At 46.3% G+C, this 15258-nt stretch overlaps 2 protein-coding genes and 1 long non-coding RNA gene across 15 annotated transcripts in view; 2 read left to right on the plus strand and 1 right to left on the minus strand.

The window, feature by feature from the left end:
- The window catches only part of DDR2 (discoidin domain receptor tyrosine kinase 2), a 183765-nt gene extending 176205 nt beyond the window's left edge, over nt 1-7560 (plus strand). For all 4 annotated transcript variants that reach the window (XM_008685722.2, XM_008685721.2, XM_040635971.1 and 1 more), the window contains one exon: nt 797-7560. In XM_008685722.2, the coding sequence (XP_008683944.1) occupies nt 797-931 (135 nt within the window). In that variant the 3' untranslated portion in view covers nt 932-7560. The remainder of the gene's footprint in view (nt 1-796) is intronic.
- LOC121103976 lies at nt 1448-9615 on the minus strand. The gene is made up of 2 exons (XR_005836294.1): nt 3554-9615; nt 1448-1939 (listed from the first exon to the last, which is right to left on the minus strand). It is a non-coding gene; the product is annotated as an uncharacterized LOC121103976 (long non-coding RNA).
- A 1652-nt stretch (nt 9616-11267) lies between these two features.
- HSD17B7 (hydroxysteroid 17-beta dehydrogenase 7) overlaps nt 11268-15258 on the plus strand; it is a 50926-nt gene continuing 46935 nt past the window's right edge. For all 10 annotated transcript variants that reach the window (XR_005836295.1, XR_005836296.1, XM_040635982.1 and 7 more), the window contains exons 1-2: nt 11268-11422; nt 13148-13351. Coding sequence is in view for 8 of the 10 variants with exons in the window: in XM_040635982.1 (XP_040491916.1) it covers nt 11388-11422; nt 13148-13351 (239 nt within the window). In the remaining 2 variants the exon portion in view is untranslated. The remainder of the gene's footprint in view (nt 11423-13147; nt 13352-15258) is intronic.

Consider the following 15258-nt stretch of genomic DNA (forward strand, 5'->3'; position numbering starts at 1 on the left):
TTGGGTGAAGCCAAGGTCGAAATCAAATATTACCATTATGTGCTGAGTAAACTTCTCGCCGATAGGTGTAAGTTTAAATTGTCAATTAAAATTTATTAAATTGAGCACATTAATTACTAAACATAATTGATCAAATTTATACCTGACTACATTTTACAACATTTAATTACGTTCAGTTTTATTACTAACTTTTCAGTATTCACAATTTAAAAGTTTGACATTAGAATGCAGGGACAATCATTTCTCAACCCTATCAGCTGTGAGGTGGGCTTTGTGGTCCGCAGACTCCTCTTTGCGGCCCAGTCTGGGGGAGGGGGTCACAGAGAACATGACGATAGGAGCAACATGGGTACATCCTGGGACGGGGATACATTGAAGTGTCTGTGTCCAGCTAGGGTCCTATTCCAGTGGAGGTGCCCAGACAACGTGCCGCACTCCCCGCCCCCGCCCCCATGATTGGCTCGGCCAAGATCAACCTCAACGTGCTTGGGCCATAAATGGAGGATTTCGTGTTGTAGCCACTTGTTTTTCAGTCTGAGACCTCTTTCTGCTTCCGGTTCATATTTTGTGTGAGGGTAGGGACCTCAGAGTGGTCCATCCGGGGATCCTGGTCCAGACAATTAGGCACAAGGGAAGAGGACAGGGGCCAAGACGGGAGTAGGAAGAACAGACAACATGGCTGTTTTGGTTATCCAGTTCAAGCAGGGAGGGAGGCAAATAAAACCAGAATGCAGCTACACTTCCTTTTTGCCCTCCTTCTAACATTCTTGTTTTTTGTTCACTTTAATTTTCAAAGACTTACCTCCCCCAGCCTGCCATTTGCCCTGACTCTGTGTACAAGCTGATGCTCAGCTGCTGGAGGAGAGACACCAAGCACCGTCCTTCGTTCCAGGAAATCCACCTTCTGCTCCTTCAACAAGGGGACGAGTGATGCCGTCACTGCCTGGCGACATTCCCATGGCCCAGGTCCTTCTCACAAGACCTACCACTCACCCACGCCTAAGCCACTCCATCTGGACATTGAATGGGCCTGGGAGACGGAGGCTTGTTGGCTTCTATCTCTCTGTCCCTGGCCTCCCTTCACTCCACTCCCTCACTCTCTACCCCTGACCCATATATACTCTTTTTTTTACATTAAAGAACTAAAAAAAGAAAAAAAAAAAGCCTAGGGCAGATAAAATCTAGTAAAGAAATCTTACTTAATATACCAAAGTGTTGGATAGCAGGCTAGACAATTTAGATAATTTATAAAGGTTAAATATGCTATGTTTATAAATGTGCAGATGCTACAATATTTTTCCCATGTCACCTTTTAAAACGCATTTTCAGAAAGAAAAACTTGAAGAATACTTAGGAAACATGAGATGAGGCTTAGGGAGAACACTCGGTAAGTGTGGAGAATCGGAGGGAATGGTTGGTATTCAGCAACTGATCGTAGATTCCTTGGTTTCCTAATTTGGCCCTCTGGACGTGTCCTACCCTCTGCGTTTCCCCCTCCTGCCAAAGCAGACGATATATGCTTGAAAAACCCCCATTTCTCGGAGTGGGTGTTTTGTTCATTCGTGGGCAGGGGTCAAGGGTAATGTCGGATGTGGTCTATATGCGTAGGCAACACAGAGGGTGCGCGTAGGAGAGAATGTCTACAACAGGGCTGTAGGAAGGGGAATTGTCACTCGCCAAAAAAGTACCTCGTGTATGGAAGGATTCTTGAACAGAGAATGGACATAGGGGTAACAGGTGTGCTAGTCACCTGTGATTTCTGTAGAGGGTCCTTTTCTTGTTCAGATGTTTTCGGGTGTGTGTTTCGGTGAGAGCCTGGTTTTGAATCAGTAAAGACTGGTGATTTGATGTCTGGATCATAGGCCCTTTGGTTCATCTTCTCTAAGTCTTCCAGCTCTTTCAGTGGGTGCATCCCCTAGGACCCACGTCTGAAGGCCGTCTGTAATAGGGAGTAGATCAGCACATTTCCAGAATGTTGCCCAATGAGGGCCAAGGAGGAAAGTTACAAGCAGATAGATGTCCACGCCTTCCTAGAGAAAGCCTAGCCAGCAGAACACACAGGGTGAACGGACGACCTCCAGAGGGCGGGAGGAGTCCTTTGTCACTGAAGAGCTTCAGATGTAGGTTGAAGAAAGGCAGGGGAGCTGTAGCTTTCAAACACAAGGTAAATGGTTGCATGACATGAAATTTAATGTCCTTTTAACCCTCAGAGTCCTTGATTTCAGAGAGACACAGGGTGAGCACGAAAGAGAAGTCTTTCATGGCTCCTGCTCCTCAGGGATGGTGTGGCCAGTAGACGAGAAATCGGGAAGGTCTGGGTTCAGAGTTCATGGAGACTGATATGCTGTCAAATGAGTCCCCTCAGAATAGACTGTGAGCGTTATGCCCCACAAGGGCTCAGATTTAGTGGGAAGCAGGAAAGGGGGCCTCTCAACTCCCACTGCGGAGAAACAAGAAAAACTTACAGAATAAACTTCCCAAGCTCAGAAGAAATAGTCTTGAGTCCTTGGGTCTGCTTCTGGAGCCCTCACCTGGTCCCCCTTGTGCAAAGTCGCTCAGGGACTTGACTATTCCCCCTTGTTCAGCCTTCAGCATCGCTCCAGGCTAGCGCAGAAGCAAAGTTCCCAAATCCCCAAGATCGTCTTGTGACCCTAGCAAATACCTGCCCCCATCACTATCCTTTGACTCTGGGCTCCAGTCTCTCCCAGGGCTCGTTCTGTGGAGATTGTAGGTTTGGGAGCCGGGAGAGCGTTGGTGTGGGAGCTTTGGTCCTACTTCTGCCCCAAGCCAAGCATACCACCTCGGACACGTCACTGTACCTTTCTGGACTTCATTTCCCTACCTGTAAAATGAGGACATTGGATTAGATGGTCTTGAAGCCTCTCCCAGTCCTGACATGTGCAGGGCTGGTTGATAATTGGATCCACAGTTGATGTGGATTCCCTGATCTGGTTATCTCCTACTCTGAAAATTGTGGTCAGCAGAAGGAATCCTGCAGGGAACTCACTCTAATAGTAACAGTCACAGCTGCCGTGGGTACAGTGCTTTGAAGTGTACCAGGCATTTCCACAGCCATAATCTCAGTTCATATGTGCAGGGCCAGACGTTCCTTGCACCCTATCCTCTGCCTTCAAGACCAGGGTTAACTTCATGTGTTAGAGAGTTCCTAGAGAACAGAACCAATAGGATATATATACATAGATATATATAATTTATTATAAAGGATTGGCCCACGTGATTATGGGGCTTCGGAAGCTGCAGGCCCAGGAAAGGTTTCGAGAAATAGAGGACAGGAGACGTTCTAGCTCAGCGGTCCGGCAGAGAGCACAAATCCCCCTTTCCTCTGTCTTTTTCCATTTTCCTCTATTCCCTTATCATGGTGCATTTGATAAGCGCCCCCCCACACACACACACACGGGAGAGGGCAGTGCGCTTTATTCAACGCGCCCATTCAAATGCTAACGTCATCTGGAAACACCCTCACAGGCTCCCCAGAAGCAGTGTTTCATCGGCATCCCCTGCCCACCTCCCAGTGACGCATAAACTTAATCACCTAGCTTCGAGAGAATCAAAGGGCCTTGAAATCAGGGCGGGCAGCCGATTCTCCTTCATCCGCATGCCTCTGGGAGGGCTCCGTGCAGACCGTGCCCACGACTGCTTGTGTGGCAAGAGAAAACATCATTTCCCCGTCTTTGCCTCATCTCGCCACTTCTTCCTGCGTACCTTTCTGCGTCAATTCACTGCATCCCATGACCCCATATAGAAAAAATCATACTGAAAATCAACTTAGTACGTCTGGATTTTCCTGGCCTTGAGTCACGGCGTGATCTGTTTCAAGTGGCTGGCAAGCATGGGTTAGCCCATCCAGTGACCCTGTCCTGGCAGGAGGACGCTCATTTTCTGGCACTAAGACTCTTCTATTACAGAGACAGGTCTAGCGTCTAGCCCGGTCGGACCCACAGATCCTCGAGGCACAGGCCCGAGAGACCCAGTAGAGGCCACGGCAAAGGCTTCGTACGTCCAAGTTAAAAGTAGCTCCAACCTTGATGAGAGGAATGTAGCTGGGAATTTGCAGAAAGGGACATAGGAAAAGGGACAGCCAACCAGGGGGCTTTGTTACGTGTGTCGTGAGTCATCCTCTTCGTGACGTACGTGAAATAGTTTATGTCCAGACTGTGTTTGTAGATCGGCAGATTTAAATTTGTACTTTCGCCAGTGAATGGGCTGATCACTAGGTCCACATCTTGTTGTGCTGTCCAGACACGTAGGTGATCAGAGGAGATCTGGAATAGGAAAGACACCGGGGAGAGAATGTGGTTTTCGTGCCGTGGAAAGATCACTTGCAAGTGCACGAGAGACAGTATAACAAAGAGCATTGTACGGAAGGGGAATAAAAAATGAAGCAATGAATGTGCACGTGGCTGAGTGGGGGTGGCGGGTGAGGACCAGAGAGAAGGCAGCACAAAAAGAGGTAAGGGAGGGTGCGCGGGAAGGACGCAGGTGGGGCAGGGCGGCAAGGTAGAAACAGGTGGCACAGGGAGAACCTGTGCTGACGACGCTCGAGAGCGAATCTCTGAAGAGAGGCCTGAAGGAGCGCAGGAGGAGGAAGTGTCTTGAAGATAAAGGATAACTGTGTATAGAGAAAGAAATTCTGGATGATAGAGATTATAAAAGTATTTATTAAAAAATGAGAAGGCAGGTGCCGCGTATGAAAAGGAGGGGAGCTTTTCAGGGTTTTCAGAAAGGGCAAGTCCTGACAGGAACACGTAAGCAACCAGCAGGGAAGGGTCTTCTCCCTTCTGAGGAGGCAGAGGAGGGGCCCATTAGAGCGACTGTGGCTTTTGGGCCGCTGTGAGTGCTGGGGATCCTGGTGGTGGGAAGAAGTCAACCCTTTGCCTAAACTGGACTGTGTTTCCCAAGTGCCTCTTTGGAAATGAACACCTAGAGATAGGGAATTCATGGCATTTCATGGGTCTTTTTTCCCTTCTCTTGCTTCTCTGTTCACCAAATCCATTTTAAATAATGCCCATCACTGCTGTGCCGAAAAAGGCCACAGGGAAACATTGAAACAACAGGCTAAAGTTAGACAAGACTAAGTCTTGTTTGGTATCAATGCAAAGAGGTACATGCCACGTTGGAACCATGTGTTTTTCTAGTCCCATCCAGACTTCCCACAAGAAAGCCATGATGTGGGGCTAAGCCATGTGTTTTGAGTAACGGGGAACAAAAGAAGGGGAGTGTTTGCAAGAGGGAGGGATGAAGATGTTCCAAGGAAATGTTCTAAAACAGAACAGCATCTGTTTTACCCAAAACTGAAAAAAAAAAATGAAGAAACTTAACAGTTAGGGCTTAGATCACTCTAACATATGACTATTGAGTCTTTGATCCGAAATTGAATTTATATACCTGCCATCTTGGTCTCTTCAGTAAGACCTTTGACTTCCTTCAGGTCATACAGTAGGTCCCTAAATATTTCTGGAAGTTGCAGATCCTGATCTATGCTGGGAAATCCTTCTCAATTGAAATTTAACATTTTTATAGAGTTTTATAGAAACAGATGAATGTCTTTTCCACTTGGTAAGTGTCTTGGAATGCTGAATCAAGACAGAAAGAGACCAGAATGGTTAACGGTGATTGGATTTCTGGCATTTTGAGTTCTCTGGCACAATTAGATGCACTGTTTGGTGGCAGACAAGTGGTGGGTAATTATTTACTTGCTGTATCTTTAAAAAAAAAAAAACAACTTGTTATTTTGAAATACTTTTAAGACTCACAAGGAGTTGGGAAAATAGTAGAGCTTCCTTCCCCTAACACCAGGCTTTCACCATTGATAACATCTTGCATAACCATTGTCTTGTTTTGAAACCCAGAAGGTTGACATTTGTAATACTATTAACAAAACTGCAGACCTTGCTCAGATTTCACCAGTTGTTTTGTTTTGTTTTACACGTATTTATTTAGTCTCTGGATACTTCATGCCTTTCTGATTTGTACACTGGCCTTGCTTGGATGCAGCAGGAAGAACACTATCTGGATACAATTCTACAAAATTCTAAAGAGAATATAACAAATTAATCAGTTCCTTTATCAATGAGCAATATTCTGCCTAGACTGCTGCCACATTTTCTGACTAGTTTGGCTGTTTAGCATCTGGAACAATCCAAGAACAACTTAGAGGGCTTTGGAAACACAGAGACGGTGAGACCTGCATGGAGCTTGCTGGCCAGAGAATCAGGTGTGGGGCATTCTAGATGGTTCCTGTGGTTCCTGTAAGTGAGTAGGGTTGTAATGGTGGCAGGCAGGGGACTTAGGGTAAACCAGTATTTTGGTCAAGAGCTGGGTGGCACTTAGTTAATGGCACCAGGGCTGGCTTGTGGAAGGAATAGAGGACAATGGCATAGAGTAGTAGAGACATATCATTTGCCTAAATATCAATTCTTAAGTGGAATAACGGCTACAATGGACCAAATTAAATGTAAACACAGAAATAACCGGGGTGTGGGGAGATTGAAACAGGTGTGAGTCTTGTGATGGCATCTGTCACCTGCCCTGTTCGTGGATCACAAGATGATTATTGTGTTCCCACTGCCTACCACATGGCCTGTCAAGTTCCAAGCTCATAGCGAGCACTCAATAAATGTTTGCTAAGTGTTTTGTGGAATGAATAAAAGACAGAAACCTAAACTTGTCATCCAGCACAACTGGGGTGAATTTAGGGAGAACTAAATTCTATAATGCAGAGGGTTTATTTTCAAAAAAAAAAAAAAAAGGAAAGAAAAGTGCTCAGGTACGTACCTGGTGAAGTACCTTCTCCATATGTATATTTTCTAGGGATGAAATAGATTTATGGAGATAACTACCCCTCATTCTTTGGGGGTAATTAGACAGCAGTGCAAGGCAGTTCTCTCTAAGGCACCCCATCAAGAGCAGGGAGGGACTCTGGCACCAAACCCAGTCTGTTTGAAACAAGCTTTCTGGTTTCTCCAGCAGACACCTGTCAAGAACCTCTAAAGGAGAAGGATCAGAGTCCCCAGCTAGCCCGTGCTTACCCACATTCACAAAAGCATATGAGGGAAGAATTTGCAGAGACTCAGAGGAAAGCACAATGCGATAAGGCAATCACCTGTTTTCTTGAAAAGAGGCTTAGAAATAGTTGGAATTGGGTAGGATTCTTGCAAACACACCCAAGAGTTTGTAACCTAGCCTATTCGTTTTATGTCCTTTACTACTCATGATATCCTCTTCTTCTACCCTGTTTTCTGGTAACTTCTTCTGAGGATTGAATTTCTGAACCAACATGGCTCACTCCTCCTATGAGGAGGGAATATCTGGGCCTTGTTTCGTAGGCTTTGGAGGATGCTGTGTCTTGTCAAGGGGTAAAGAGCAAACCGATTGGTCTCTGCTTCAAACTATCATAGTCATTCCAAAATAGAATACGTAGAAGTTCTCTGTATTAGAAAAAGAAACAAGATACCAATTGTATATTTTCTTTATTTATTCTCTGTAAGTCTGTCAGATGATAAATTGTAAATAACAATGATTAAAGAAATATGCTACTGATGGATCCTTCTTTCTGTGTCAACAGCACCAGTTTTGGGCTTGGTTACCTTTACTCTTTACAGTCTTGCTGGAGACCCGCTGGGGCACAGGGATGGACCCAAGGGAGTGGTGTGTGTGCGTGGTGTGTGTGCCTGTTTGTTGGGGGATATCCAGCAGAGGGTTCCTTACACAGGCCTCTCACATATTACTCAGCTGTTTCTTGGAAGAAAAGCATCTTGGTCTCTGCCACATCCAAACATACTAGAGATCGGGGTCCTGGGTCATCACCTGAGTCCAGTTCTGGAGAATCTAGTCCAGAATTAATTGCAGACGCTTTATTGTTGTCATTACAAAATGGTCATGTTTGATACATAGAAATCACTTCTAAATCCAAATGTCATCTGGCTCAAGACCACCCAGGCATACAAAAAGCAACAAAAACTATGAACAACCAGAATACAGACTCTGTCTTCATAAGAGAAACTAAGATGAACCACTCCCCCCTACCAAAAACAACAACAGCAACAACAATGTTTCTTACTTAATCCCTGAAGAATATATTTATACTTTAAATTTTTGGAATAATTACATATTTTTTCAGTAATGGCTATGATATATAATAGAATGGATAAAAATCCCAGAGAATACTCAGAGGACAATAATAATTCACGAAGGCACACACTTTAGCCCTTTGATTCCACGGCTAAAGGCCAGGGATTTAAGTATCGGGCAGTGGGGATGGGGTTGGAAGCAAAGGAGAAAAAAAGTAAACAGGAACAGCAGAGATGTTCAGAGAGATACGATTGTATTGTCAATCTCTGTTGTCAAGCTTTAAAGGAAGGTATGAGTGATAGGTATTTGCACATGATATGACATCTATATGCTATGCATTTATCTGAGTATGTAATTTGTTACTGATTTATTGCCACTTAGAATTTTATGTTCACTTTGTATTTGAAAAAGAAGTCTACACGCTTATCTTCTGGTCCTTGAGTTGCACTGAGTAACTCCTTATGTATAAGCAACTTTTGTACCTCTTCCTATCCTGTGAAATGGGTAAGATCCCACTCTCAGAGAAGGTTTGGGCCAGGCTGACTGTATGGTGATTTGAAGAGGAGACAGATGAAAGATACCCACAAGAAAAGCTACACGGCCCCACTGGCAGGGGTTCTTTTGCCCCTGTTTGTAAACCAAGGCACGTCAGTTCCAGAGAGGATTCTGAGGACCCAGAATCAGAGCTCTGTCCTGGGTGCTAAAGGCACCTTTACTCATCTAACCTAAGGACCATTTCAGGCACCATCAAAGGAACCAGAGATCAGTTTCCGCATTTAGGGTAGAGGCAAATTTATTTTATAAGGTAGTAAGTAGTCAAAGGTAGGAGTGCTGTGTTTACTATTCTGTTCAAGGGGCCAAGGTTTGCCAGGGATAAATGGGATCGTTGCATACCAGGTTTTTCTTCCAGTTTTCAGGAAAACAGCCCCATGAACCGTATAAACTCAAGATGACCAGTTTGGGACGATGAAAGCCATACTTACTCACCTATCAAAAAACTATATATTATAACCGTTACTGAGGTGTCTTACATTTGATTATATACTTTTAAAATACAAAATTCAGTGCCATCTGTTTCAACAGATTTCTGTTCTCCTGGTCTCTCTGGCACCTCTAGTGGTTCAGCCCATCTTGTGAAGGTTGAAGAACCTTGAAAGGCCCAACCTGAATTGAAAGAGGGAAGCGAAGACCAAGGTTTCCTAACTTGGATTGGGTGGACATCATGCTTGTAGGAGCCTGCCACTCTTGCTCTGGTCCTCCTGTCTTCACTTAACTCACCGTGGGTCCTGTACTGGCTGTCATCCCAAAATTGTGGTGATCCTGTGTCTCCAGAGCCCTCCCCCTCCCTCTTCTTTGTAGAAATGAGCCCCACAACTCTTATTCCTTCTACATGTCACTTTTGAGCCCTAGGACACTTGAAAGGGAACCTTTGGGTCTAGACTGTAACGATTGGGGTTAATTTTACTCTCAGGCCCCCAGAATATATTGTTGGTCTCTTTAGTTGAAAGTGGCATAAGGGTAGGAGCTGAGTTCCACCCAGATAACAATAAAGATGTTTTAATGATTTAGGAATCTAATATTCAAAAAATTGGATTTATTTTTTGCATATAATTTTATTGGCATAAGATAAAGTATTACTAAACTAGTTGATATTGTTCCTGGGCGGAGAACCAGTTCTGAACTCAGGTTCACCTGCTGCCACACGGAATCAACACTTGAGAGACAAGCGGTGGTGGGAAAGCAAAGGTTGCTTTATTCAGGAAGCCAGCAACCTGGGAAGACAGTGGACTAGCTTTTCAAAGATCATATTCCCCATCCAGGTGAAGGTGGAGGGTTTTAAAGAGGAAGGCATGGGAAAAGGGAGGGGGGCTGCATGGAGGAGAAGCAGGTGCCCAGGCGGTTAGTTGTATGTCAACATGACCCTGAACAGACCTGCTGGTATCCGTGGCAGCTGTTTTTGAATGTAGTCAGACCTTATCTTCTGGCAAAATTTGGTTCTTCACTCCTTAAGGCCAGTGGTCTGCAAATCTTAAGGAAAGTAGGTTAGTTCTGTTGCAGACCAAGGGTCAGTAAGACCAAGGTCAGCAAGCAAAGAGGGCATAAACTTAAAGCAAGTGGGAGGACTGTTACAATATCAAATTAACCAAGACCTCTATGATTTCGAAAGCCCGTATAAATTATATCAGTCTCACATTGCTCAGGGATCATTGCTGTGCGTAAATAATTGAAACTTTGAAAGAGGCCATGAAATAGATTCAAGTATGTTCCCTAGAGTTAGGCACATGAGGTGTGGAGTTACTTAGTGTGAACCTAGACTAGTCACGGTCACCTTGTTACCAATGCATGATAAATATAGAAATCTAGAGGAAGCCTAGGAACTTTAATAGCAGTTTGGCAGAAGATTCTTTTATGCATTGAATCTAATAAAAAATTGGGGCTTGTATTTTGTATCCTTTGCTTTTTATTTCATTTTTCTAATAATGCATTGTTATTGTATTTTCGAAAAGTACCCATCTGGGATGGCTTGGAAAAACAAAATGGGTCTTTTACCACAGAGTTTGAGAAACACTGAAGTAGGAGCTTACAGTACACCGCTCATAATGTCCTATTAAGTTCTTAGATACTCTGATTCATACCATGTTCCAAATTTTGAAAATTGGTTTTTCATGCATGATGCTACATAACATTTTTAATGAAATCAATGTTCACTTTTCCAAAGATGATTTTATAAAGAGAAATAGCGGATCTGGGACCAGAAGCTGGTCTGTAAAGTGGCACAGTGCCAGGATCTACACTTCCAAAAAGGAGTGGAAAACAAAGTAGATAATAATACCCAAACTTTAATTCCTAGACCCAAACCTTTCCTCTAAAATAAGGCGTTCTGGTGCAAAAATCCTGACGCCTTCCTGCAATAGAGTGGCAGGCTGATATCCTTTGCGTGCCATGAATCCTGCACGCGAGTCCACACCCCGCCCCGCAACCCGCGGGTGCAGAAGGAGCCGGGAGGGTCCTCCCGCACACCTGTTCCGCCTAGGGACGAGGAAAGTCCGGATTGGCTCGGGCCCGGCTCCGCCCCTCGGCCTACCTCACCCCACCCCGACCCCGGCTCCGGGAACGCACCGCGAGCCGCGATTGGAGGGCTCAGGGTGGAGTCGATGACGCAAGGAGAGCCGTGTCTCCGCCGGGCTCTGATTGGACAGCGGCGGCGTGGGCCTGGCGGCGGCGGGCGACTGATTTCTCCGCTCCGGAGGCGGTGGCGGTCCCGGCTGCGCGGCTCGGCGGTGGGGAGGGAGACCATGCAAAAAGTGGTGTTGGTCACCGGGGCCAGCAGGTGAGGCGTCCTTGGCGGCTGGGGCAGCGGGTCAGCGGTTGCAGGAAGCAGGAAGTACAGGGCCGGGCCACCGCCGGCGACCGCTCCCGGGAGCGCGCATCCCCTTCCTTGCCCGGTGGGGCCTCGCGCGAGCCCCTGCCCCGCTGTCTCCGGTCCCCGCTGCGCCCGGTGCGGGCGTCCGGAGGCTCGAGGCGCTCAGTAACCGGTGTTGGAATTAAACGTGACGGCGGAAAGGAAAGCAGGAACGTCGCGGGGGTCCTGTTGATGTCTGGGACGAGGGCGCTTGGCGCGCGGACCTAGCCTCCTCCAGCGGGTCCGTGTCGACCTCAGTGCCCGGCGCTTAGCGTCGTGTGCTCCCGGTGTTGTATCTGTGCAGGACTTTAGGCCCAGATAAGTTTCCACACCCATGAGCAGTGGGACGGGGTGGGGGAGGGTTTCATTCCCCCCAGCACAGAGCTAGACACCTAGACACGCTCGTAAAAAAGTAACCCTCTACCTGGGGAGGCGCGGGAGGTGTGTAAATAACCATTACGCCAGTTCCTAATTATTCCAGGGCTGCCCATGTGGCCTCTCTGCCTCTTCTGTCCCCCGCTTTTACTTCTCATCTGCACTTCGGAGAATAATGCGGGGAGGATGACACCAACCAAACCATTCTTCTGCGTGTTGCAGTGGGAGGTTTTGCGGGATTAAGGCAGAGGATATGTCAAATGTCATCTAAAATCAGTCCGCTTTATGTTACCTAGCCACATCGGTATTAGCTCAGCCAGCGTGGCAGGTGTCTGTGAGTGCCCTGTTGATCCGAACTATTGATCCGGACAGTGCTTCCTAAGCAGAAGTCCTGTAAACGGGTCAGAACTGTTTCTGTGTGTTTCTTACTTTTGCGTATATTGTGATGTATGCCCTTGGATATTTATTGTAAAGACCTGTTATTCTCAAGTGAGGAGGAATAAAGGCAAATATATTTGATGCTCTGTTGGCAAGGCCCAGGCTTTGGCTGTGCTCAGCCCAACTGGTCTGAGTGGTGTTCTCATTTACTGTGCGGTTTCAAATGCCATTTCTGAAGTAGTTTATCTGTCTTTGACTTGTGCCCTCATCCTCCTGCTCTTTCCTGGTGCCCGTCTTATGTTTCCTCTTCTTACCTGCTGCTTAAGCATGTTGAGTTTTTTCTCCTCCTCTTGGTTATTCGATCACAGTAGTTGAGAGGGACTTGACTCCTGTTGTGTTGCTGAAAGATCCGCCCGTTCCTTATTGGGAATTGCTCGTGCTCCAGGTGGTGGCAGCGTGCCAACTGGAGGTAGAGCCCTGGCCCATGAGGAACCCAGACAGCTCAGGAAAACACGCACGCAGGAAACGGCTGATACGATGCTCTTTTCGGCTCTTGCTGGTGATGTACTGAATCCCTTTCACGAGTGTCGTAACAAGTACAAAACGTGAACCGGCAGATGAAGACACAGCTCCCATGTGCAGTACACCTGTTTGTGTGTTCGGGCTTTTGCAAAATGAGAGAAACATAAACTGGACAGCATCCTGAGCAAGTGACTGACTATTCAAGTTGGTGGGAGGGTGTCCCTTCTTCTTTGAATAGTTTTTGAGTCTTTTTCCCTCTGCCTGGGCTCCTCATGGGAGCTCATGTGGACAAAGGCAGTTTTCTGAACCAGAGAGCAATGCCTCCTATTTGGCACCAGCTGAATTAACCCGTATTCTCTCTCCAAATTGTCGTGGCAGTGGCGTTGGCCTCGCACTCTGCAAGCGGCTGCTGGAGGAAGACGAGGAGCTGCACGTGTGTTTGGCGTGCAGGAACGTGGGCAAAGCGGAAGCCGTCCGCGCGGCACTGCTGGCCTCTCACCCCACCGCCGAGGTCAGCGTCGTGCAGGTGGATGTCAGCAATGTCCAGTCAGTCATCCGGGCCGCCAGGGAGCTCAAGCAAAGGTATGCCTCTTGTTGACGGGTTTTCTCTCACATGCTTGCAAGACACAGCAGTGAGTCAAATAAGAGAGGAGAAGAAAACCTAAAAAGACACGGGTGCAGTGTAAGAGCTTACACTGAGGAGATCTGGACGGAGTGAGCCGTGTGTCTCAGGAGCACACTTTCATGCTCCGTCATAATCGTGATTATTTCAGGAGGAGTAATTTGAGGACACCTTGAGGTATGATTAGTTGTGTGGACATTATGGGAACTCCCTTCTGAATACAGTTTTTGCATCTTTCCTCCATGTAACAGCTTCCTTAAGTACGTTGGACAGGTGCCTAAGAAGGTTGTAGGACTTGATATTGGTTGGGTTGGTCTGAGAACCCACATCTGCACCCTATTTCTTCAGAGATTTTTTTTTTTTTCCTGAAGGCCCGTAAAGATTTGTTCACATCTGCACGGTAATTGGTATGCAACAGGCATTTGAGAAATATTTGGCATAGGAAGGAATAGAGTCCTTGGATGTATAGCTCCCTAGAAAGTGTACACAGAATTGCATATAGGTGCACAATGCATTTTTTTCTGGGGAAAGAGGGCATGCTTCACTTACTTACTTACTTATTTATTTAATTCTAGTGGGAATTTATGATCCAAAAAGGCTAGGAGCCCTGCGCTAGTCCACACTCAGCCCTAAGAATAAGCGGGATAATTGATTTTCAAACATTTTTGTAATTGAGGTCCTTAAGAAACAAGAGCTGGTTTATTTTCTTGGACAGTAAAATGAAGTACCGTAAAAACACGGAAGGCCTTTTTGATAAAGGCATTTGCTGAATTATGCAACTTTGCGTTTTATGTGTGGGGATTGCCAGTCCATTTGCATTTCCCTGTTCCAAATGCACAGGTTAGAGAGTGAAGGTGGAGCTGGTTTTCTTCACCCCCTCTTCTAATTTCAGCCTTAGCCTCTTGCGAAATGTCATTTCTCCTAGAATTTTCTGCCACATCATCTTTCTAAACAACTAAGGCTGCTTTTAGGTTCCATATCCCGTACTCTTCGTAACTTTGAGTTTCCAAGTCTGTGAAGTGGCACAATAAATGTTCTTACTGAGTTAAAAACCCTGGAGTCAGTCCGGAAGTTTTGAGCTCAAATCAGGTTTTAGGCTTCCTTTCCCCAAACCTTCTCATCCTGCTGTCTTTCTGTTTTGTACAGATTTAGTTATATTTCCCATTTAGCAGCAAGGAATCTTCATCCTCAGTCAAGAATAGCTCATTCCAGGCCAACAGACACATGAAAAAATGTGCCACATCACTCGGCATCAGGGAAATACAAGTCAAAACCACCTCACACCAGTCAGAATGGCTAAAATTAACAAGCCAGGAAATGACAGATGCTGGCGAGGATGCGGAGAAAGGGGAACCCTCTTATGCTGTTTTTGGGAATCCAGCCACTCTGGAAGACAGTATGGAGGTTCCTCAAAAAGTTGAAAATAGAGCTACCCTACGACCCCACAATTGCACTACTAGGTGTTTACCCAAAGATACAAATCTAGTGATCCGAAGGGGCACCTGCTCCCCAATTGTCACACACCGAAACAAAGTTCTCAGACACTGGTCGGAGCAGACGTGCAGGACCGCCTCTGTGAGCGGCAGCAGCAGCAGCCGGATTCTGCACGTAGCTTTTGTTTTGTTTCTCATCAGAGCAGCAAGGACAGAGGCATCAAAGTGTAGCAAGGAGTACAAAGGAATGGCAGTTATCTGGAAGACGTAAAGCAGGCGTGCATCGTCCCTCCCTGCAGGCGCGCAGGGGGACAGTCACGGGTAAGGGAGGACGAGATGTTTGCGCAGCAATCACCGGAGGCAGGAAGGGGGATTGAGACATTCTTTCATAGCTCTTAACCTGTGCCCTGCCCCAGGCGATCATGGGATCCTGT

The sequence above is a fragment of the Ursus maritimus genome, unplaced genomic scaffold (assembly GCF_017311325.1).
Source record: "Ursus maritimus isolate PB19 unplaced genomic scaffold, ASM1731132v1 scaffold_2, whole genome shotgun sequence".
Classification (NCBI taxonomy): Eukaryota; Metazoa; Chordata; class Mammalia; order Carnivora; family Ursidae; genus Ursus; species Ursus maritimus.